This window comes from Harpia harpyja, chromosome Z (genome assembly GCF_026419915.1).
Source record: "Harpia harpyja isolate bHarHar1 chromosome Z, bHarHar1 primary haplotype, whole genome shotgun sequence".
In the NCBI taxonomy this organism is placed as follows: Eukaryota; Metazoa; Chordata; class Aves; order Accipitriformes; family Accipitridae; genus Harpia; species Harpia harpyja.
In genome coordinates this window covers 93554260-93580761 of record NC_068969.1, presented here as the reverse complement: position 1 = coordinate 93580761, position 26502 = coordinate 93554260, and the positions used below count along the sequence as shown (strand labels likewise).

General features: G+C 35.7%; 1 protein-coding gene across 8 annotated transcripts in view; it reads right to left on the bottom strand.

Moving 5' to 3' along the window:
- The window catches only part of ADAMTS6 (ADAM metallopeptidase with thrombospondin type 1 motif 6), a 160668-nt gene that overhangs the window by 116999 nt on the left and 17167 nt on the right, over positions 1-26502 (bottom strand). For 6 of the 8 annotated variants that reach the window (XM_052777736.1, XM_052777735.1, XM_052777733.1 and 3 more), the window contains 3 exons: positions 22401-22618; positions 21806-21889; positions 21164-21309 (listed from right to left, as the gene is read on the bottom strand). In XM_052777736.1, the coding sequence (XP_052633696.1) occupies positions 21164-21309; positions 21806-21889; positions 22401-22618 (448 nt within the window). The remainder of the gene's footprint in view (positions 1-21163; positions 21310-21805; positions 21890-22400; positions 22619-26502) is intronic. The other 2 variants (XM_052777737.1, XM_052777734.1) reach the window with 1 other exon arrangement.

The window sequence follows — 26502 nt, the reverse complement described above, 5'->3', positions numbered from 1 at the left end:
TGCAAAAGAAAAAACTTACTGCCAATGTTTGGAATTTTTTAAATGACAACAGGTCAGAAGTTATCTCAATATTTTGCAAATCACTTTGTACTGGTTTTGCCTGGGCTAGAGTTAATTTTCTTCATAGTAGCTACTATGGGGCTATGTTTTGGATTTGTGCTGGAAACAGGGTTGATAACTCAGGGATGTTTTAGTTACTGCTGAGCAGTGCTTACACAGAGCTGAGGCCTCTTCTGCTTCTCACACCACCCCACCAGCGAGGAGGCTGGGGGGGCACAAGAAGTTGGGAGGGGACACAGCCGGGACAGCTGAGTTCTCATAACACACCTCCAAAACCGATATGAGACTCAGATATCAAAGATCATTAATATGTTTGTGCAGTCTGATTGCTAAAACCATGCCAGTCACTCTAACAAATTCTGTAATATGGACGTGTCACCTTCTACCTGGAGAAACACTAATGATAAAGTTCAGGTTACCCACAGAGAACTGTCCTGAATGGTAACTATGTTCTGACATAGTTTCTGAAAAGCTTTCAATTCCAAACTATGAAAAAAAAGTCACAATGGTTGCTCATTAACTGAGAAAGACACTGGTAAGTTGCACACGTGTAGAAGCATGCTTTTTTCTGCAGGATCTAGAACAAAGCGTACCTTCCTAACAAGCTGCATACCACATGGACAAAGACTCAGACTGCAGAGTAGCAGTAAACTGTCAAAACTGTGAATGCTCATGTAGGTATCCATTCAAAATTATTATGGGCTTTAACTGTGGAGGCATTTTCTGGATAATGTGTTGGACTAGTAAGGCTTGGGCAAAAGAGCAAGTAATTAACTATGATTTATTTCAAGTCACACGAAGAGTCCTTAAGCTGTTTAGGAGAGAAGAAAACAAGCCATTTTCTTCTAGAGGAAAAAAAATATCTAGAAATATAAAAATCTAGAAATAGAATCTAAAAATCTAAAGAAAGATAGATCATCTACCATCTGATCTGGAGAAAAACATAAGTTGTGACTGGCAGTGCATTAAAAGAGCATTAAAACAGCCAAGGACACAAAACAGCGATTCTGCAGAAAGAAATTTGATTCTGGGAGGACCTACTCCTCAGTGCTTATCAATGTATCACAGATTACCAGCACTGAAGGCACTGATAACTGACAGCTTTTACTAAACCAGCTGTGGGTTGCTGGTTGAGAATGTATCACAGGTATCAAGACCAAAGTGCCACAAAAAATCAGAGGAACACACCTCAATTGTAAATTGCATTCTGCTTGGGAGGCTGAAAAGGATTTCTCTTTTCATTTTACCAGATCCCAAGGAAAAGGAAAAACTCACATTTAAAGAGTAAAACAAAATGCAGGAGGAATAGCAGAAGGTGCCTGTTCAGCAAGCATAAACTAGCATTCTTTTCCACTTTGAGGAAGCTCTCACTGAATACTATAAAAAGCTTAAGACAGACTTCCCTGTTTTTTCTGTCTTCTCAACAAAAAGCAAATAATACTTAGGATGTCTCCAATAATGCCACTTCAAATCCGTATCATAAAACAGAATGAGCTGCATTACAAGAAAGGCAGATTTCAAAACCTTGTTCTTATTTCCACCTGTAACTAGCTAAACTCTTTTCACTATGGAAACTAGAGAAAAGGTATGAAGATGGTATGGGTATTGTTTTTCAATGACCAGGCTGCACAAAACCAGAAAAAACAGGACTACCCTAATCTGCCATATCAAAGGCTACAAGAAAAAGCACATAGTGTGCAAATCTGTGGATCATGTAAGAGTTTGGTGTCTCTGGTGTTAAGTAGTAAGAGTAATGAAAGAGATAGTGAAGGCCAATTTCCCTTGCTACGATGGGTTCAGGGGACACAGACATCCACATCATGGCATGGACAAAGGTACTGACAGTCAAAATTGTAAGACTGTAATTTTGTATGACCCGAGCATATTGGCAGTAAAATTCAATTTTCAAATGAATTTCAATAACATACATGTGAAGAGCATGTATTTAAAGACTGTATTTTACAGTGGAAGTGGTTTACTGGTGATTCGCATTTATGTCTGCAGCAGCACAATCAGACCTTTAAGCAGATAAGAAGCAACGGTAAGAGATACTGTTTTGATACTATGAGCGCAGAGTATCAGCACAACTGCATGCCTCAGTGTCTCACATAAAATTTACTGAAAGGTAACTAATTGTTAAGTTTTACACAGGGAATTTTCATCCTAGTATGGAAGCAACTCTACTGAAGTCATAAGACTTAGTTATGTGAGTAAAGATTTGAGAATCAGGCCCTGTTGGGTACAAGTTGGGGAGTGGAGGGTAGAGGAATGGGGGGGGGGGGGGGGTAACTATTTTAACAGTAACACACACAACAGTTCAGAGGAAAAAAAAAAAGTTAGCAGCAGCAGTAATAACCAAGATTGAGACAAGCAAGAATGTAGCAATTAAACAGAAATTTTGTCAGAATATGACAACTGATGTTCTAATGCGCAGAAGCAGTCAGGATCAATTCTACCCTGTATTTAAAAAAGGGAACCTTAAATACAGATGACCTAGGCACCTTGGTGACTCAGAGGGAAGAGTGCCATCTACTGAGTCAATAACATAATTATAATAAAACCAACAAATTACATTTTTGTCATGAAACAGAAAAGGAAGTTTAAGTGATATTTGAAGAGTTTTCTACCTCCTATCAAAAATCTAAAGCTTTTTTATTTTGAAGTATTACTGCAATTCGTATGATAGTGATTCTGTGCTTCTACGTAAGTGAGCTAGTGTTTTAGCCAAATTAATACACATGGCTAAAATATTTCTGAAAGGCTTCTGATACCTCTATTTCCAGGTAATTTAAGAGCTTTGGTTTCCAAAGGGAAGATGTCACTTTCTGAATATTCTGTCTCTTTAAAATCCCTCATAGTTGGACAAAGAATCATGAAGATGCTCAAAATTACATATCAAATTATGTCTGGAAAAGTAGGCTTTTATTCCTTTTTTGTTTGTTTTTTTCTTTTTAAAAAAATCCTGGAATATGGGTTTAACTATGTTGGAGGAAAAAATATTAAAAGAGAAAAACATGAAGAACCAGTTACAGAAGATATTCTTAATTTATTTGACCTTTGGGTTAACAAACTTGTTGATAATCAACCTGCAACACATGAAAGCATACCTTTGCAGAAAAATTAACTACTTCTGGAAGTATGTACCGTAGTTAAAGTAAAGTATGTAACCCTTAAGTGTGTTATGTGTCTCACTCTTTGCCAAATACAGAAGAACGTTATTTACCTATAGATTCCATATTCTTTAACTTAAAGTGATTAGTTCTGGATGTTTGTGAACCAATTCCTGTTGTGCCCTTAATACGCTTGCACAGTGTACAATACACACCTGAAATCTAGTCAGTGAAAATTACTAGAAATGGAGTGTAACCTGCATTGCCAATGTCTCTTTGAAAGACATCGGTATATCTTTGTTTTAAATTTACTCTCAGAAATTACCTCCTCTTTAAAAAAATATTAATACACAAAAGCTATTTCAGTAAAGAGATTAATTAAAACACAAAATCATCCTACTATACAAGCTCTAAAAAAAAAGAGTACCTCTTCCTCCATGATGTTTGTAAAGGCAATATTTACAAGGAGTGAACTGATACTATGGTTCCTATTCCAAAACATTTAAGAGTATATAAAGAAAATGTGTTTTTGTCACTAAGAGCACCAAGCCACTATACCAGACAGAAATCAAAGATTTATTTCCACACAATACTCAGCAGTGAACAAGCAATACAGGGGTAAACAAAAACAAAAAAAAACCACAACGGGGTAGAAACTCGGTCATAGTTTAGATTCTTCAAGCTTCTAGTCATGGAAAAAAAAAGCTCTTTCATATGGACAGTCCTTCCTTGCAGACAGTTTGCCTTCCACAAAGAACTCACATTATAGTAATTGGAGGATCTGAGCAATCAGCTGGATATGGAGCTTAGATACTAGTACCTCTGACATGCCCTAATTGCTTACCAAAGTATGCTGTCAGATTTGACAATTTTAACTACTGCGTATTTGACAGAATCAGAGTCTTACTTTCTTATTTGCCAATAGTGTTTCTGAGAATAAAGAACTTTTAAAATAAAAAGCCTTCCACACTGGCAATTTAAAAAGCAGAAATATGCTTCAAAAGTGCTTAGCCCTAAGACACTTTCATCAAGTTCAATGGAGGTGGAAACATTGAAAAATTTTACAAAGCAGCATGGTATAGAGATCCTTTATTTTTAAAAGCTTGGTTAAGAAATTTTCACATATTTACTACCAATGTAGCATAGTAAAAAAATAGGAAACTGACTTACTGGAACGCCTGCAGAATTGAAAAGCTGTGCGAAGACTACTACAGTGCCTGCATAGCATTCCCTTTCCAGTCCTTCAGCTCTCTTGTTACATTTTTCAACCAAATAGCTCAGCCTCACTTATGTTTTACTATCTTAGTGGGAAAACATATTCAGATACATACAGATGACAGTTTACTCAAGTATAATCAACAGCAATTTTATGATGGCTATTTGGGAAAAAAAAGGGTAAAAAAAAAAAAATCAACTTTATTTCCAAAATTTCAGCTGTGGAAATCGAAACTTCAGAAACATCTAACCTTGTTTCTGAAGTTTCTCCTCAAAAGCTGTATTTGAAAACATGAAGCAATCATGGCAGTGTTGGATTTGACCTCACCACATATAACAGGAAATTACTTGGTAACTATTTGGGAAAAATAGATGCATGGAGTAAGAGAGCATCAAGATTTTGTTTTGAGAGCAACTATAAAATTATGTCTCATAGTGTTCAGGCAGTCTATACTCTTGAAAAACAAGAGTTTCTCAAGCTTGGTTTCAGCATATAAAACTGACATAATTCCTAAGAACAATACATGCCATGACAGCCTTCAGGGCAAAATGACAGTTGAAAAAAAAGTAAGAGATTTTGGTGGATTGCATAAATAAAGCTACTTACCAATAGATTCTTCAAGATACATTGTCCAAATGCACATTTTCATAAAAATCATACAACCAGTATGATTATGCACTTTTTTGCCATAATATTGATAGACAACCATTCTCTCTCTTCCTGTTCTGCGCTGACATGGTATATTTCCCTCCCTCCACAGACACAGGTGCGCTCATACTCACCCACAACATTTTCTCTCATCTTCAAAACCCAGGTTGTATAGAGACTGAGGAAGCAGAAAGGAGGATGGGAAAGCATGGTGCATCAAGATAAGTTCTGATGCACAGCAGACAGGAGTAGTAATTTTGCTTCTTTCTTGTAGTGCTGTCAATACACATCATCTTTGTTATAGAGGACTTCAGTGTAGCCCTAAGTTACTGGAGACTGTTCTGCATCCAGGGCAACAGCAACTGCATACCTCTACCCAGGGCTGCATCCAACCCAATCATTCCCAAGCAACCATCCAGTGCTCACAGTGGACACGGATGCATGTCTCAAAGATGTCAGGCATGTAAATATTTTACAACAAAGCTACCACAGCAAACATGGTAAAATGGGCTCTAAAGGCAAAGCCTTCCTTAGCAGGCCATTATCCATGGGGTAATTTTTCCTAACTGCTGCTACTTCAGATATTTCAGCTATCAAGACAAGTAGCAGTGAAGTTTGCTTCTTTGTTTTTAATAAGAAGTTTAGTCATATGCAAGTGAAACTCTTTACACCGATTAAGTGAAAGAGGTCATAACAAAATAGCTAGCAGGCTAGGAGAAGGAAGGTTTGGCCTACTGCAAGAAGAAAACGGTCCATCTCAGCCTAGGGCAATTGAGGAGAAAGGAGACAGCCTGCTGTTTATGAATGGGGAGATCTTAGACATACAATACAGATATACCAAAGGCAAAAAGGCTAGAACTGGCATGCTGACAGTACCTACATGTTACGTAAACACGCACAGGCAAGAGTAATTAGCTGTCACTTTCAAATTATATTACTGTGAGCTGATCACAGCAGATCAAGCACTCCTATTTGATAATAATTAAATTAGAAAAAGGCAGATTATGTCTGAAAGGTTCACAGAAGCATTGCAAACTTTTTACACTGCATACAGTTCCTTAAGATGCTTAAAATATACTATGCAACTCCAAACAATCCAGTTTTCTGGGTAGAGAAATGCAAGCTAAAAAAAAAAAAGAAAATACAGACATATATATTCATTCTCCGTCTTCTAATCTAAAATCCCTTTCCTCAGGATTGAAAAAAGACTTGGATCAATATGACTTGGAGCTTTCTATGTTCACAGCACAAAAATCAGTATGAAACCAGAACAGCTCTGGCCCAAAGAAAGAGAACTGCAAGACACTCAAATATTTTAAAATACTGTATTAGTATAATATTCAACAGAAAAGCAGAAGTGAACGTATCCCAGATGAGTGATTTAGGAAGAAGCATTCTCTTCTCCACACAGCTCAAGCCCACATGCTTAACAGCCAAGAAAGAAACACCCACAAATACAGCATCTGATCCTGTAAACCATAATTTATGTAAGCATTTCTACTAAGGTCAAGGTTTCAATCCCAGTGTCCTCCTCATTTTGCAGAGTTGCACCAGCCTTCAATGTATGAGATAGTCATGGCCTTTGCTGTTATGTCTTTATAATCCCCTTCCCTCCAAATATTACACTGAACTGCCACTTCACACATGCAAGTATCTTTGATGTCTGATGTTATCAGACACAATTTTTTTTTCATTATACTCTTTTCCTTAACTTGTATCCAGTTTTTAACCTAGCATCTTACAAAGTACTTTATCTACAAAAATCACACTATTTGATACAATGGAAATACTAATTCCAGAAATTAAGTATTTTGTTCTGAGCTAGAAAAAACTACACACTGACACAGTAATGCTGAAAGACAACTTGGGCACATAGCTCATCTGAAACCTATTATCAAAGTGTCTTGTCTCTGAAAACACACACTGATAAATTCCATCGTATGCTTGCCATTTACAAGCATCAAATGAATTTACAACTGTGTACAACATACAGAATTTATGTACTTACATGAAGAAGGTTCACACAATGAGGACCACACATTGTCTTACTAAGTATGAAAATGTTTTCCCTCTGAGCCTCTGAACAGATTTTACAGACTGCACACTTTCCAACTATGTCCAATCAAGGGACAACAGCATTTCCAAAGGTGAAGACAATGGTCTAGCAACAGAAAGGTTGAAATTCCTTAATGAAATACCCTATGGGGATGGAAAGAATTTTGAATGAGAAAAATCCTTAACAGTGGAGCATGAGTCCCCATTGCCAATTCTTCCACGAGACTACGGAGTATCCCAGGAACTAAACTCTCAGCCAAAGAGCCTTGATGAACCCTTCAGCTTTGTTAGCTTGATGTATATGTGAAGTGTGACATACCTTTGGAATTAATTCAAGTACTGCTTTTTATATATCTATTGTCTTAGTATTTAAAAAATAAAAATATTTATAAAGTACACATTTATTTTACACTGCTATGGGTCTGTGATTCCAAATAACTGTTTAACAATAGAGCATTCTATTTCAACAGATGAGGTGATTTTAGAAATAGGACACTAAAACACATCTGTATCACCAGTCCCACAAAAGATTGCTCCAGACCACCTCACAGAAAATACTTCCATACAGCTGCACCAGACACTTGGGGAACAAGTGATTCAAGATCTGTGTGGAAGAAGAATCTCTTTAACATGCAGCAGGGGAGCAGAGGACGCACCTGAACCTCAAGGATAACGGAAAAGCTTATTGCACACATCATTTGCAACATATAAGTAGATCACGAACAGTGACCTTTACCAGAAGGCATAGCTCAAAGTTAGATCACTGAAGTAGTAAAAATAATTTTGCAGGCTTAAAGAAAGTACTGTTAACATTCTTATTTTCCTTCCTAGTTCTAATTCAAGTAGTACAACTTTTGTAAACTCACATCAGCATGGCAGGAAAAAAAGCATGCAAAGTTGGAAGAAATGCCTTTTAAAAATAACACTATGACATTGTAAAATAAGTCCTAAGTACTACAGTTTCAAAGAATGATACTCTGGCATTTCAGGCTGAGGAATCCACAGGGTTTTGTTTATTTGCTTTAAAGTGTGGAAAGAAAATGAGGTTTTGGGTGTTGTTCCCCACACACGCATGCACACACACACAATGTTCTCACGTTCCTTCCCCTCCCTCCCATACACTAAATCTAGTTGTTATCACCTGTAAGCAAGATTAAGAAAGTACTCTGCCCTCTATAAAATCCCTCAATATGATATACTCATGCAGGGTTGCATTTATATATATATATATATATATATATATATATACACACACACACACATATATATGTGTGTGTGTATATATATATCTCTACACACACACACACATATATGTGTGTATATATATAAATTATTGTGCAGAACCAAGTTAATATTTAAGGCACTTGGCATAAGCATGAGAGTTTGACTTGCAGATCAAAATGCAGGACTGCAGCCATAGTAAATACTCACTAAACAGAACCACTAAAAGAGAAGTTAAATGTATAGAGGTCACAGGCAAAGGAAGATAAAGTTACATATTATTCTGATGGCAGAAAGGTCTTTTGGATGAGGGTGAGGAAGATGAAAATCTTCTTTCACAAAGAAGTCCCACTGTATAATGTGGCTGATATCTAACAGCAAAATATTTTTAGATTATGTTTTGGGTTTTTCTAATGGTCAGAACAATTGTAATTTCTCCATAACACAAAACCGTATTTAATTTACTGAGATAAAACTGCTACATGTAACAAATAGTGGCTTTGCTGCAGTTAGAATGCACTATATTTCACTGCATTGTGCTACCACCAAAAAAACCCACCATTTCATACTGTGGTATAAAGAGTATTAAGGGAAATCTTAATCTTCAGGCACGCAAACACATACTGAAAAGAAATACCTTCCCTCTCTCTGAAAGAATGTAAGTTCACAACTACATACTTCCACCTTAGAACACCTGGTATATTCAGTGCTTGCCTGAATAAATTGTTTCAACTGAAAGCTTCTATAAACCATTGAGAATAGAATAGAGTATTTCAGTAGGAAAGGACATACAATGATTATCTAATCCAAAATAGGGATGAAATAGGGACAAAACAGGGAAGAAGGTACAGAAGGACTTCTGGTTCAAATTAAAGAACGCTTTCACCATGCTGATGAAAAGTAGATGAGAAGAGACAGATGCAAAGGTCACAAAAAAAAGAGTTCTGTAGGTTTTAGCTGGTTAAGACTGGTCTTTGTAGATTACTTGCTTTGTATACAAAAGTAAGTACAGCATACTTGAGGAGTTATTCTGAAGGTATAAATCAGGTACTTAAAACCCATCCAAAATAATTTTGAATCATTGTTTTCAGCTTGCTTCCACTGATCAGAGAAAAACAGAAACAATTCTGACATAAAATGATATTGAGAAAATTCACTATTGTAATGTGCACTCAAAATTTAGTGACCACTGGTACAACTTTGCAAGTCAAATTATCAGCAACAACATACATGGCAGTCTGAGTTGACATAACCCAAGGGCTCCCCTCACTGGGTGTAATATTTTCTGTTGTTAATTACAACATTGCTGGCATTTCCATCCTAACCGTGTATGATAATACATGTTAAAATAAAGGAGGCACATCCCTACTCATTTTACAATTTGTTGTACTTAGATACAACTTCATGTTTATACATAATATGCAAAACCTAAATATAGAAAAGCTTCTTTAACACAGAAGTATTTTTTAAATAAAAGAGTATTTTCCTATTTGTGATAAATAGCTGACACCGACCTTGACCATTGTTCAAGCCTAGTTCAACAGCACTTAAAATTGAAAGCCACTTCTCTCTTACTATATAATAGTTACAAAATGCAAGAGAGGAAAAGCATACGAAATATTCAGTACAAAGGACCTACACACAATACAGTGCCAATGCATCAAATATTAGAATACCTATCCCTATTGACAAACTAACATTCTGACTCGCTAAACCATACAGAATTGCCTGAATAAGAGTATCGCCTGTTGAAGAAGTGATCAGTCACTACTCAGTTAAACTAAGACAACTGCAGATAATTTGGGGAAAAAAGAAAAATTAAATTCTTGATTAAATTTATTAGCTTCAGGTACCACTACCACATATATCCACAGTGGTAGGCCCTGGCCATGCACACACAACAGCTTTTGGCCATCTGCACAGTGTTCATGGACTACTTCAATACAGTTTTGAAATACTATAAATAGTGGTATGTATATTAAGAGTTTAAACTAGGAGTGTCTAGAATTTTGCATAAGTGCATGTGTGGACAATTAATGACTGGTGATCTAAGAAAGATATTCAATTATGCAGCATTAAAAGAGATTTTTTTGTTCACACTGTTGATAATGTTGTAATTGCTGGCCTGTATTAGCTTAGCCAGTAGAAATACAGCTAGGAAAGGCCCAATCGTCAAAAGTACTAAGAGTTTCAAGTCTAGAAATAAGTAAAAGATACAAAGTATAACAAAGCAAAAATTGTTGTATTTCCTGAGTATATTCCCATTTGGACTATTCCCATGTGGTACAGTTTCACCTGCTGATAATAGCTCAATGTGGCAGCAACAGAAGGGAAGAGAAAACAAACAATGGCAGGAAGAATTGGAATATAGCGCATGAAAGAGCAAATCTACACAAGACTTGCTAGTCATTAAATGTGTTTACAGTTTCATATTTAATTCCTTACAATTGGCCAGGCCACCATTCCCTCACATGCTGTTGCAAAATAAATGGTTTGACCAGAATTTCAGTTGGTTCTCAGTGTTATCTCAGTGTTTGTATTTCAGCAACCATATTTTCCAGTGTTTACTTCATATAATAAAGACTGTGAAACATATATCTTTAGAAAAGTGTATGTTAAAAAAATAATTGAGAATGCAACACAGGTGGTAATTTAATTCTGAATACACCACATGTAAACAAATGTGATTTCTTCATCAAATTTCTTATTCATTAAAATATTTTGAGTTGAAAACAAGAGTTTGATTTCATTTGAGTTTAAAGCAAAATTTTATCTGTTGTTTAGCAGATTGGATTTCAGAATCAACTTTAGTACCAACTAACCGAGCACACATGATCAGGCCAGCATGGCAATTACAAAATATTCAAGCATGGAATTTTAACTTTGGTTTTTTACTTCACCTCCATCATCCAGTTCTATCAGAATGTTAATAGCCTTTTAAGCTACATTTTGTCATACACTATGAAAGGGAAGCTGAACCGCTACAACCACAGACGTGAACTACAACATATTTCTTTACTTGGGACAATTCTGTAATATCCTCTGCTCCTGCCTATTCACACCTGCCCTTTGACTGGAAAATTTCCAGACATTTCCTTTCAAGTGTCACTTCTTTGCTGTAAATGCACTAATAAAGCAAGGAAGAAAAAAAAAAAATTAACCTGTAATTAGTGCTAATCACTTTGGAAAACAGTTTTAACACACTGAATATACTTAAAAATTAGTTAGGAAGTGATCTATTTCTATGCATAATGGGTGTTTATAAAAGCAGTGAATTTAATATAGAAATTGGTACAACTTCAGACAAAATGCCATCCCTAATTCAAAAAAGCTTAAGACACTCATGTACCTAACTTCATTAATCCACATTTTAAAGCTGCAAAATATTTCAAAAAGTTATTAAGTAGCTTGGAACAAACAGTGCTTGCTTTAGGATTTACATGATTATTTGCATAATTAAAATGAACAAGGTATGAACTCAAACTCAAATCTTACCCAGATCCTACTGAAATAATGGGCATGCTGCCATTACCTCAAAACATAAATAATCATGCCCTTCATTTGGACAGATTGGTGTAAACTAGCAGAAACTGAAGAATAGTGAATACTAAAATTAAATGGCTATGATGTTACCACTAAAAGAATTAATTTACAACCTGTGTCCTAATTAAAGAACATTTTTAATGTATTCTTATACATAAGCAATCAAATAAAATGTAGCTACGCAGTTTAGCTAAGTAGTCCAGACTGATGTTTAAAATGTGGAGAAAACATGAAAAAGTAGCATACATTCACATGTGGTGAGAGACAGAATTTATGCAACAGATTGCAGACAAAATCCAAAATTGGTGAAAATCCAGGGTAGAAATTGGCCTAATAAGTTTTTCTGGATTGTTAAAATGAGGAGCACAGGTACTCACTTGCATATGTATTATCATGCCAGTCACTGTAAGTTGTGAAAATATCAACAGCCCTGATATTCTACTTACGCAAGAGAGGGGAAAAAAAAGAAAAAAAGAATGCTAGGATTCTACTCAGACTACTAAGAAAAATCAGAAATGAGACCTTTTTAAACAAGACTATGTTCTTTATGAAAAAGAAGGCAAAATATGACATTTCAAACTGCTAGAAAGCCCTTCCTCAGATATCTGGCCAAGCAGTAACTGAGTGTTCTAACAGATATCCCAAACTATTACCACCAAACATTTCCTGGAAAAACTATCATTTGAATAGTTTTATGACCCTTTGTGCAACTCAGAAGGTAAATGCCTAGAGAAGAAAAAAGGGGAAAAAACAGAGCATACAGAAGTATTTTTCATTGATTTTTTTCTTCTGTAGTAAGTCTAGCATGTAAAAGGAAAAGTTTTATTTATAAACTAGAGCAGGCATTAATGTAACATTACTATCAACAGCAAATGTAGTTTGGTATTTTATGGATTTATCCCAATGCATTTTTAATTACAGAAAGTTTCATTGCCTCCTTTAAAGAAAGACTTTAACTGAGGGCAGTAAGGAGTTCCACTGCCCACATTGTGTGCTGGTAGATACTCTCAAGTTTTCCATTTCAGGAAATCATTAGGTGTGTAACCGGTTCCACTCAGTGAGCACATCTTAAGAGATGTTTGTGGGAGTACACTCAAAATTTCTGTCTTCAGTTGAGATAGGAGTATGTTATTTGTCTTTTTACTCAGCATCAAGTATTTCAATCAATCTACCAAAAAAATTAAAACAGCTTTCAGACTTGAAGTCTCCAGTCAGAGCATGAAAGTCTGAGCTTTACTCCATGACACCGGTCACTCTTCTGGATTTGATATTAAATAAAACACATTTTGAACACATTTTGTCCATCTGGAATGGATTAGGCAAACTCTGGGTATACCTTATACCTTTTCCACCCTTCCACCCTCACAGACTCAAATTTTATTAACTGAACCTGAATACACATCTTCTAACTAACCAGCTGTAAACTAACTGTCAACTAATGTCATCAGAAATTAAAAATAACAGCCTTTGTATTGATTAGAAAACATTCAACTATCACAGTGTGCTTGTTAATTAGCCACAAATCACCTTCTGGTTGACATTTGCCATGCAATCAGCAGTTTTTCAGATTCACATTCTAGCTACTTTATTGTTCCATGTGAGTTTCCCCAAATCCCACAGAGTCTATTTGATTCCCTTCAACTACAAAATCTAGGAACAAGTTTTAAAGATACAATTGACACTAACCTCCTCTCCGCAAAACCCCCAACAAATTCACAGCCGAGGGTGGAAATCTGAGCAACACTGCAGGCCTTATTCTGTTAATGTGGAGTGGGAGAACAAAAAAAACACAGGAATTATATAATATGCCAACTGATTTTATTAATTCCCAAATATTTTGTCATTTTCTCTATTGCCTGTGTTTGATTTTCTACCATCATTTCAGAGCCTACAACCTCTCAGGTCACAAGAAAAGAAAGAAAATCGATGAAGCAGAATTCTCCACTGAAATCTTTGTATATGTTTTTCCCCCCACTGAACATGCAGGGCTTGCAATCTTAGAACATAGCTCTAGACCTGTATGTATATAAACCAAATAAATCATCTACACACAGAGACCCTATATTGTTGTAATGGTTCACAGTTACTATGCTTCATCTCTCAGCCACAACCTCTCTTTTGTCAATCTTAGGGTAGTCATTCCAAAGACTATGCCTTAGGATAGTGAAGACCCACAAAATCTTTTTGACACAAGAGTAAGAATATAAGAACTGTGGTACCAGTGCCATACCTAGCAACATACTGATTCTGTCAGTGGTCAGTAGCAGGTGTCTAAAAAGGAGTGTAAGGAACATATCATGTATAGAAACCCTGGTACAAATATTCCTATTATGCAAAGCACCATGCAAACAACATCAAATACCTTACTTTCCTCAATCTGCTGTAGCAGAGTCCTAGTACATTTCAAGTTTGTTTGGGGTTTTTTTCCAGCAGATAGATTATTCACTTACACCCCTTTAACTCCCTGAAAAGAGAGGGATGGGGAATTTTGTGTTATTTGGAAAGCAGGCTCCTCCCATTTTAAATATCTGTGGAGACAGACATTACAGGCAACATATACATCTCAGGTTTTCAACCCTCTCTCTGAGGAGTAATCTTACACACGTGGTCTCCAAGACACTAAGTCAATGGACAATCTTACAATTTTTGCACAAAAATCAACTAAGGAAAAACAGCCTCCTGTCAGGGGCTTAAATTCACTGCAAGGAACTCCAGTGGACCAAGCTGAAAGGCTGCATAAAAAACAAGGGTGAAAACTGTTTAGTGGACTAAGAGTCAAGGAAGTAAGAAGCGAACAGATAAAACTGACATCAGAATTACTTCTTGAAATTGGAGCCCTTCTCATTAATGGAGGAAGAAACCACAGGATGAGGATCAGAGACAAGGCTTCATGGGAACAGAAATGCTTTGGATGTCCACATTTATTGGACAAAGCTAGGAAATTGTCTTGACAGAGCAACGTGAGAGTGCCTTGTATAGAAAAGAAGTCTTTGCAACAAGTTAAGCAGCCCAGAAAAATAGTGGAAAAGTGCCTCAGAAAAGAAGCATAACAATCTTAGACCTGCAGGAGGAAAGACTGCAGAGTCCTGGCAGGCCTACCTCACTAGTACAGAACCTGATGGGGAAATGTTAGTTATTATAGAATAAAAGTATATTACTAACCTACAAGCAACTGATATGCAGAAGGACAACTGTGTCCATAAAATTCATTTCCTTTTAGGACTGTTATTGGGACGATGCAACTACAAAATCATCCCTGACTGCCTAAAACCCCTTAATGTTATTAAAAAATGAAAGGCATGATTGTGGTCAGCTCTACACAGGCACGCAAAATGAAACAAGAGTCTTTTTGCCTCTCTCAAGCATCTACGGCAATGCCAGAAACATTGCAGTTCTTTAGATTATGAACCACAAGATTTACAGGAGTTTAGGATTGCTGCCATATACATGTACGTTCTGCCCCCTTAGAAGAACTGGCAGCACTGGCCTGCACAGGGGATGCATATCTCACAGACATATGAAAGGGAGTATACTTTGCCCATGAGGGCACATGAATGAGGGAACAACTAACTGAAGCATTGTGAAGTTAATCTTGTACATATACAATAAACAAACCAGTTCTGTAAATTTTCTCTCCTTTAAAGATTTGAAAAATCCACCAACTGTGTACTAATGCTAAGGCCTCCCACATGGGCTTCAGCAGTGTTGCTAGAGACATGTTGCATACTAATACCAGAGTTAATGCTAACAGCAGCCATACCACACTGCTTAGCAATACACTTACTGAATTACAAGTGTATTGGTACCTGGCAAAAATACAAGAGTCTGTATTAAGAGAGAGCTCACTCACTGTCTCACAAAAATTAACATGTACAAGCCCATTTAAAACCAAGAGAAATAGAAAAATTATACCATCTGTGGTACTGATCACTTTTACTGACACCAGTCGAACCTACAAATTGAGGTGTATTTGGCTTAATCAATAAAAACATCTTATGGCCCCGATTCTTTATTCAAGAAAATAAAAGATTCCTCTAACAGAGTACATCAGTGAGGCTGTGGAATAAATTGTTGCTAAAGCAGTAAACCACTCATAAAACTAACTCAAGTGGACTCCAATCCAAGTAAAAGTTTTTGTATTTCAAAATATTGTAAGTCATTAATTTCAGAAGCTGTATCTACATAACTGCACCTCTAACAAGAGTACCAGGGTGGGGAGGATGCAAATTTACAGTCTCAAAACTAAAACTTTATGAAGTTTTTTGCATAGAATCAGTTATGTTCCTATAAAAGGACTGTAGCTACATCAAAAGAGATCTTGAGGCTTTTGTCAAGCATAGTGGATTTGGTTTTCTTTTAAAAAAATAAAAACCAAACTCCTGATATGTGATGCTATGAACAGATGACATTTCATGCAGTGACTTTTAAGAAGTACTATCTCTTTAAGCAAGTAAGGTTTCAAATGTTTCTCTGTTTAAAACATTTGTATCTCAAAGACCAAGTTCTGCCCCTTTAGAGATACACACAGGCATCTCAGCTTCCCCCTGAAACTTTCCTCTCTATGGGCTGTTTGGTATGCCTTTTACTTGATCTACTGACATACCAGGATGCAAATGAATAGCTCTGGATCTTCCCTCCCAGCAGGCAAAGACTCCATTGCTGCAAAGTTTAGAGAGTCAGTCACACATTATTTGGAAAAACAACTATTTAGTACCTGGACAAATCAAACTAACCATCTTGAGCTATATAGAAATGTAGTACTAGAGAACTCTTAGGGTGTTTAAAAAAAAAAAAGGTATTTTTTTAAATTTTGTCTTCTCCTCCACCACTGCTACAAAGCGTAACCTAGAATGCAACCCTCTGGCCCTTACCATTCTGTGCAGGGGCACAGGACAAGGAATAGTTTTGTTCATAATGTATATGCTTGCAAGTTAACCAAGGTATTGCTGAGGAATTCCGTTATTCCTACTTTATGATCTGTAAGATGAAGAGAAGGAAGCAATTGATTGAAATGGAAGGGAAGCTGGGTTAAGTACAGTTCAAAAATAAGTAACAATACCATAGCATACATGTGACCTCTGAAGTTTTCTGTTTTTAAGGTAAAGTAACAAAAAGAGGAAGCAGGCTACCAATGAAAGTTAAAAAAAAAAAAAAAAAAAATCCGCAGTTTGCTGAACTTCAAGAACTGACTTCAAAAAGGCTAACATACTTCTACACTGGGGATGGGATGCACAAGTGAGAATATACAGAGACTCTCAGAACTTACACTGAGTCTTAAAATGACAAATCTGATAAGTAAACATTGTGCTAAAAAGTGAGATTATCACATCCGTAATGCAGGAATACAAGAACCAAATGCAAAGACTACGAAAAGACTTGAGATAAGAGAATCATACAAGTTTTTCTCCTACATTTATTAATTTGTAGTACAAAGGATTTTAAGGATTCACTAGGTTTATCTAAAGTCAAAGTCACTTAATGGAAAAAAAAAAGACATTGTCTTAACAGCATTACACTATTAATCAGCTTCATCATTAAAACCTGTCTGCTTAGTATTTTACTTTCATGTGCCCCCAAGAACCCAATTTGGACAATTATTGGATAAAATATTAAAGTCTGAGGCTTAAATATCATCTCCAACAGAAAAATTCTAGGTGAAATTTCAAAAAATAAGCACTATACAAAAAACCAGGTCTTATTGTTTTAGAGCATTAATTCAGTCACAGTCTTATCTTGAAATAACATTAAGCACTTAAGACTCAGAAAATACAAACAGAAGTTCTGTAAATTAATAAAAGAAGGCAAAAGCACAGTAACATACACAACAGTATTATCAGTGTCTGGGTAACTGCTATTCTTGTTATACAAAGTCACCCAGTATGCCGAGAGTCTGTAATAAGCCCTCTAAGGCCTGTTACCTACCCCAGAGTTCCCATTATAAGAAGGTATCTAGTTCTTACCAATTGCAGGGATGCTCAAAGGCTCCCCAGTGAAACTGAAGGAAGATGCTTCTGTTCACAATAGTATCAGGAAATGTTCCTGCTAGTTATCATTTTTATGCCTACAGCATAAAGTCAGGCAGCATTAAAGAAACTAAACCAGTCCCAATACTCACCACAGTGAGTTGAGAATGCACGTTATTTTTGTTACCGTATTTGTGCAAGAAATAGCATATTTCCGTCACCACAATTTTGCTCTTCTGACTGGGAATCACGCTCTTGGAGCAGTCTCTTATCTGCCTTATTTTTTATTACCAGCTAAGAAGTTTTCTGCAATCCCCTACCCACTTAGTAAAATAAATTCTGCAGGCTACCTACAGGCCCATGACAGAGAAACCCATATACCAGGCACAGTGAACACAGCTAGGCTCTTCTCCAAACACCAGTGGCTTAGCAGGCATGGTCACGTCTCCATGGGTCTTACTAGATTAGTTTAGCATACCTCCATGCCAGTGAGGTTACCTGGTTTTAGCATACAGCTAATTTAGGGTACAAAAGTCTGTCTACATTGGTCAAGCAGACACCCCTAAGGAATCAGCACCCTTAATACTGTTTTTTTCCCAGATCAGAGCATGCCATCTTTGAAAGGATCATGGAGGAAAGCCATCTGTTGCTAAGAAAAGCTGAGGTGCTGTCTTCATTTGCAAGGATGAAGATAATGACTCCTGTTCTTAACAACTTTGTCCCACTTCTCAGATAGAGATTGTTGTAGCTGCAAACTTAAAATACTCAGCTAGGACTAGGTAATACTTTCAAATACATCAGTTAGTTACTGAAAAATCTGGTTTTGATCAACACAAAACTATTCATAAGGTTGAACTGAAACCTTCCTACTTTCCATAAAATAATAACACACACAATGACCAAAAATGGTTCCAGTGTCAAATTCAATGAAAATGTAATTAGCCCATACAGAGCAGAGCAGCATCAGTGGGACAGATTCAGGAAACTGCTTTCAAAACACTATTACAGTGGCTAAAAAATAACTTAATATTTGGTAGTATAGGCTCAAATTCCTTCAGGTAGAAGAGGTTATTAAAGACCTCTCCAACACTTTAGGAGTTTAAAGCACTGTAGCTATACCCTTCTCTTTCACATGTAATGCATTAACTCCGGTTCCTCAGGTGAGAGATCCAAAATAGAATGAGAACAAGCATGTTATCATTTCAGTGATTAATTTAGAATCATTTAAAGTTAATGGATTTACATGTTTATACTAATATAGATTTATCTTTACTCATTCCAATGTAAAGAAGAAAAATCCATTCCTCCCATATGGTCACATATTAGTAAGAGCCAGAATAGCCAGCAGTTTCAGTAAAAGCCTGATTGATCCATTCAAATTGATTAGTGTAGCTTTTGGGATTATTTTTATAAATTACAATTATTATAGTAAATAAATGAATACAAGCATTCTATCGTGAAAGCATATATAACTGAACTTAAAAGTTCAGCAATGCTTTATAAAGGTAGATATTACTAGCCTGCAGATACTACACTGAGGCACTTTGTTGCTTTAAAATATAGGCATATACTTAGAAGTGTAAACTTCTTAGCATTAAACTTGCAAGTTATAAAAATAACTCTTATGTCCTTTTTAAAAGTTAAAAAGTTAATTTTCAATGGGTATTATTCACATTCTCTGAAAACTTGCTCCTTTTGCAGTTAAAGGCCTTGCAAGTTAGCACTGACTTAAGCCTTTGTCTGGAACACAGAATTGTTCATAACTATGCTGGGAACATCCTACCGGAACAGAGAAGCCAGTACAGAACATACAGTAATAAAATTTATTGAAGCACAACAGTGAAAGAAAATAAACAACTGTGTTTTGCAGTGCCAGAATAACACCAACAAAACATCAAGTTATTCAGCCATAACAGTAAAAATACAGTGTTGCCAATGCAGCTTATACCTACATATTGGGGGGCTTCAACTGACACAACCATACCACCTATGGATTATGCTTTTTCACTCACTGCCTAAATTATACCAGTAAAAGCTTGATGTGTAGCACAGCTGTAAAGATGTATTTAATCTCACATGTGAGCAGCCCTAGTGAAGGAATTACTTGGATATAAAAAATTGAGCATAAACAAAGGCCTTTGTGAAAAATCAAGATCTTAGAATGTAACTATTTTATTTTGAATGTAATTCCATTTATTTTTATTAGACTTTTTTTTTTTTTTAGAACTTTTTGGACTATAACAGCTCTCTAAATCACTCTGGCATTTAATCATTCCAATTGTTCCAATGTTGTATTAATGACCACATGTAACAATTATATTTGAAATATGAATGCAAAAATACGTAAAAGTGTTTCATCAGCTTTTCTTTCCTCTCAAAAAAATTGTTCCTTATACAAAACAAAACCAATTAAAAACACCCATCCAAAAAAAACCCCGCCACTTTTACACCTTTTATGCAAAATTCCAGAAAAGATCCATTATTTTTATCACTATTTAAACATTTTCTGCAGTGAACACTATGACTCCACAAATAGGTCACATACAGAGTAGTACAGAATTTGTCCTGGAAAGCAGAAACTATAATAAAAAGATCCTAATCCAAATCAGTGCTGCTGCACCTGCTGCTATTTCAAGGAAACAGAAAAGAATGAATAGTGTCCTTAAACAATGGGGAAACTGATCTCCTAATACAGTACAGTTGCCTACCCATAACTACAAAGGACAAACAGGAATACGTTTATCAGGACTGCAAGATTACAGTGCAAGCTTTGTTGAATTTATCACAGTAATGGTGGAATAGAACCAAACAAATGGGGACATATGCAGGCTTTTAAACTACCTATTAAAACTGTCAGTTCTCATCTTAAGCATAATAAATCAAAACAGCTACAAAGCAGATTCTCACATTGCCTGAATCTGCAAGAACCTGTTTTTCAGCAGAAATTACTATTACAGTAGTTGAGGTTCTGACTTGAAATTCTTATAAAAAACATATATGGTTAACAAAACATTTCCCATACTGTTTTGTTCTCCATAATCTTAGGAATTATTTTCAATTATGAAGTATAAAACGTTCAATAGGATCCATCTGTGGCAATTATGAAATAACAGAAGCAGAAAGTAATTTGCAGATCTTACTTTTCCAAATTCTTAATCTGCAGTTTAACAGTCCGATATATTCAAGACAAGCCATCTATTTATTCTCCTCCTCTTAAGATTACCTACCAATTATATTACTTTACCACTAGCCTCTCTCTCTCTCTCTCTCTCTTTCTCTCTCTCAGGTAAGAACAACAAAGCTACAGAAATAAAATAAAATAAACACAATACTTATAATGACCATACCTAGTAATAAGAACCGCATTATCATGGTGGGCAATCCCATTTTCTGGAATGGTGTTTCCATCACTTTGGTGGGAGAGAATGGATTTCTGCCACTTACAGAAGCTATCGAGGGACTTGTCTGCATGGTGGTTTATCTCCAAGTTTGGCTGCAATACAACATGCATACCAGAAATGTTCCAAACAAATTACTAAGGTCAGTTGTTAAGCCTTTTGAAAACTAAAATGGGACTATAATTAGAAGCAGTGGTTTCTAGGAATAAACTCTTCTTGCCAAATTTTATCTCTGTAAAATCTGACCCCAAGTTCAGCTGTGTATTACTGAACAGGCATTCTTTCTGCTCCAACTTTAATAATGATTATGTCAATACAAAAAAATCAGAATATCAAAATACAGATCTAAAAATAAAACTGACATCCCCGAAGGTGTATTAATATTCACCTGAAGTAAGAACAGATATCTTTGAGATGATACATGAGGAATATTCCTTTGAACTGTTTCATCTTGATTAAAGTAGTGAAAGATTACGACATAGGTTTTGTACTCAGATGCAGCCATTTCAAGCAATAATTAAATGAAATCTATGTTACAGATTAATGTAACTTGTATTTCAGGGATATAAAGCTTAGCACAACAGCTCTTACCTGATCTTCAGTGAGGACAATTAAACGTGTCACTATAATATTCACAACGTTTCCTAGACTGGAATCACGATAAAGTTTGGCAACCTGACCTCCAGAAAATAAGAAAAGGCACAAAGTCAGACAAGAATCACCACTTGTTTCCTAAATGGTTAAAAATTAACCTATTTTCTCATTCAGTGTAATTTCATAATGTTAATTATAATTATCACCTGAATAAGAGTTATTTTTGGACCAAAAAAATGACCATTCAGTAAAACAAACTTCTTGGGTCACACTTCTCAATCAAAACTGTTTATACCTTGTTTCATAACTCATCCAGCACAAGGAGCATTTAGACTGTTGACTTAAACAGAATAGAATTGTATAATCTAAATGTAATCATATGAATTTAAAATTAAAGACAAGCAATTTAAAAGTGATCACAGTGTACTTCTTGACAGAAACAGTACTGCATTTTTCCCACGATGCTAACATTTGCCGTATTTCAACTAGTAATTCTTGCAAGCTGACACATATTTTAAAGCTTCATTCATTAGTTGCTTTATCATTTCGGTACATGCATATTGATATGAACACAGAGAGGGATGAAACTTACAATATTCATTACACTCAAAATGTAGTGTTCAATGTCTTTGCGACCATGGTATCCCACCATCATTTTGTCTGCTACTACCAGCGTTTCCACAAACCGTTCAATGCTTACTGATCTCTTCTGTCGACTATGACTACTTAACGTGTCATTGACTGGAAATGAAGTTGGAAAAGCAGATGCATCACTCATCCACCAAGGTTTACCACTTCTTGTGAGGTCTTCTAGGAACCAAAATAATTCAACACTTCAGAGGGGTCACTAGTAAAACTCATTCAAATGCAGCTGTTCTATGTTGAGATTACTGTCTTCAAGCTTCTAAAATGAAGTCTTTCTTGAGGCAAAAAAAAATTAAATTCATTATCTAAACTTTTCTTATTTTAAAATGCTTTATATAATGCAAAACCAACTTTGAGTTCTAATATTCTCAATTCTCCTTAACTTGACTTAGGATAATAAATCATCAATCTTCTCTTAACAGATCTGATTCTGCACATCTATGTTAATACTAAAATTAGTTATAAATAACCACAAGCACACTTCAGAATTTTAAAGGTAAGAACAAGACAGCTGTAACATTTGGAAAACACATACTGGTAACCAAATATTCAAAATTAAGGTAAAAGATATCAAAATATACTAAGGAATTAAATTCACTGATAAGGCACCAAAAAAGCTTTTTCCCTCCTGTGAAACTCTAATTATCAGGCAATTATGCTTACATGCCTAATAGCTTTTGGGCCAAATAAATTAATTTTCTCTTCAGAAAGCTATCAGATTATGTTTTATCTGCCTCAAGAATTAACTATAATGGGAAGCTTAAAATGGCCTGACATAATTGCTATAATTATTTTTAACACTAATTTTAATTCCAATATGTTGATTCCTGTACTTGTTTCATGTAAATATATGGAAAAAAAATTTATCGCATGCAAGAGGTTGATTATTAAAAATCCAAACAGCTGTAATTATCAGCAAAACAAACACTACAAACTTAATTTGAATTTGAATTCCTGTCCTCAGGACAAAATTGTACCTGCCCTTCCCTGCAAAACCAGCATTTTTGTGTGTATTAAATCTCTTTTCCACAAAGGCCCACACAGATGTCAACCTTAAGTTTATCAAAGTATCTTGTTAGTCTGGTTTTACCTAAGTAGGATTTCAAAATATCTAAACTATTCTTGCTAGTTATGGATGAACATAATAAAGTTAACAGACACATTTATAATTGTCTGAACAGGACTGCTCAAGGGAGCAATTTCTGAGATGCATCCTTACCTCTACTAAAACTGGTTCAGCTAAGGATGAGTTGAGATAAGACCGGTACCTTCCATGAAAAAGCAATGCTTTATGCAATTCAACTAAGCACGCTATTTTCAAAGAGCAATAACTACACGCAAAGAACGTACGTTCACGTCAAAACCAGGAATACAAAGCTTCAGCATTCCCACTGTTGCAGTGTTTCACAATTTTTGAGGCCACAGTGTTGGCTTTAAAAGGTGCATATTTTAGAAAAGTCAAAAAATGAAAATAAACCTGGCAGTTGAAAAAATGTCAGTAACAAAATTGTCCTCATTCTGCAATGGGTATAATCCATCCTAAAAAAAATGGTATTAAGTATTAAAGCCTGTTGAGGATTCAATAATGAATACTAAGCTTCTTCCTGGTTTTCATCTCTATTGTAGGAAATTCGAAGTTGCTTTAATTGTTCAAAGACTTTCATCTCACTTAAGCAGTGATTTAGGAATGTCTGGAATTTTCTCTGACAGCTTCTGTACTAAAATTTTTAAAAATCCACTCTTCATTTTCAAACAACAAATGGTGACATTTGAGGATTTCTGATGCTCTTAGCACGCTAGATGTACTTCAGAAATGCAACACTGCTTCCACATTCATTCATAATTTTTCATTCAAAGATGCAAATCTATTCTAAACATTTGAAAGCTGATGAGCTCATGCAGAAAACTTTCAGAGAAAAAAAGAAAAGATGATGTTGGACTCATCTTGATAGCATCTTTCAAACAAAGGTCTCGGAAGACTTCACAAAAACAAATATTTCTCCTTTTCTTATCAGATGAGAAGCTTAGGCTTCAGCTGGTCTCAAAGTAATGGGAAAGCTGGAACCAATCCTGAGTTCTTAAGCTCACACTCCAGGATCTATCAATGCTTATGCTGTTTTACTTAAAAACACTAAATAATGCTGACTGAATTTTCTTTAAAAAGCTAGACCATGTCAATAAAAGTTTGCAATACATTTAACAAAAATATTTCTGTGGCAAGTTATGTCATTTTTCCACCATATTCCTAGATTAAGAAAAAAATTAAAACTTCATTAACATCAAACATAGCTATTGGGAAGTAAAAAAAGCAAAAATGGAAAGGGAAAAAACCCCACAGAAAAACACTGTTATTAATCCCAAAATAATGATTACAAATGCAGGGAATTAGGTTTTAAATTGCAAATGGAAAGAAATCCAAACATATGTAGACATGGAGTTCACAATTATGGTACCCAAGTTTTCCTAATTCAGTCCTTTAAAGATGTTAGGTGAGTGTGAAGGTGGAGAGAGAGGAGAGAATACAAACAGAAGAAGATCTCAAAATTCAACAGAAAGCTACTTACGTAAGATGCAACTATGAGAATATTTTGAAGCAAAGCATTATGTGCTGGTTTTTTCCTACTGTTTTAACACCATCATTTAACGTATACACAAGCATTTTTTCATTTTAGAATACACCGACTGTAAAGTCTGGCATGAGTAAAACCACCACATAAAGCAGGACATAGTAGAGCCATCCCTAAATAATCTGCCACTCTGCAGCTTTCACACATCAACTTTTGTTGTTTCACAATCCTGTCCAAACACAGCATTCTGCAAGGTAACCCAGTGGCCTCAAATCCCATTGAAGCAATTGAAATTGGACAGTGGCCACCTTCTTACCAAGGCCTTAACAATTTCAACTATATTTAATAAAGCATAGTTAACTGGGTGATGATACATACATGAAATAGTAATTTAACATTTTTTGGTTTTTAAATGTTCTTATGCCTAAGTGCTTAAAATCTAGTTTAGGTTATGAAAATCTATCCCATGTTCTTATCTGAATCTCCCTGCCTCTCCAACTCTTCTCTTGTATTAGCCACCATAATTCTACTATCTACTATGAAGTAGTCCATCACTTGCTCTTCCCAACCAATTCTGATCATCCTTTCACCAAATTCCCCACCTCACTTTCTACCAATCATTGCAATTTTTCTCAGAAACATCAGAAATAACACTCCTCTTGTCTCTATCAACACTTCAAAATCCTAACCACTTCCCTGATACAGAACAAGTACACAATAAATTTAGGTCTAGATTACAGCAGGGGAAACTTGCCAGACCATGAATAGTGGCACAGCTACACAAGCAGATTCCTCCCACCATATTATACTGGCAAAAATGTTCTGAAGGTAAAGCTAAAATCAGTCTCCAGAAAAAATAAATTATATACTGCCAAAAGGCAGTTACAGGTTTGTTACAACTGCATTTTAGAACACAAAATTGGGCTGCTCAAAACTTCCAAAACAAGTCAAATGCCCCAAAGATTACTGTAAACTTGGGTCCTAGAGTCTGAAAGCTGTGAAACTTAAAATTAATATTTTATTTTACTGTTTAGGTATTCTGGGGGATGCTTTAGATGCCATGTCACTTTGGGATAAAGCTGCAACAGTGCTCAGAAAACGAGTTTAAAAGGTTTTGGTACCCATGAGGAGAACACTAAAAGAGAACGTCATCTGGAAAAGTAAGACCTTGCAGTTTTGGGGAAGAGTAAATTTTTTCAGAAATTTGCATGGAGTGGAAGCGGTATACAGAACAACAGGAAAAGGAGAAACTGAGATCAATGAGCTTGATAGTAGTCTCAGGCTTTAGAAAAGCAGTGCTTTAGTATTTCAATAATTAAGGCCTTCAGGATGTGACAGATATGAAAGCTCAGGAAATGCACAGGACCTTACAAGAACAGCAGCAGCATCAAATATACAAAGGAATAAATGCTAAAGATTACTGCATGTTTCACAAAAAATGCTTGCAGGATGCATAGCTCTGATCAACCTATGATCCATTCA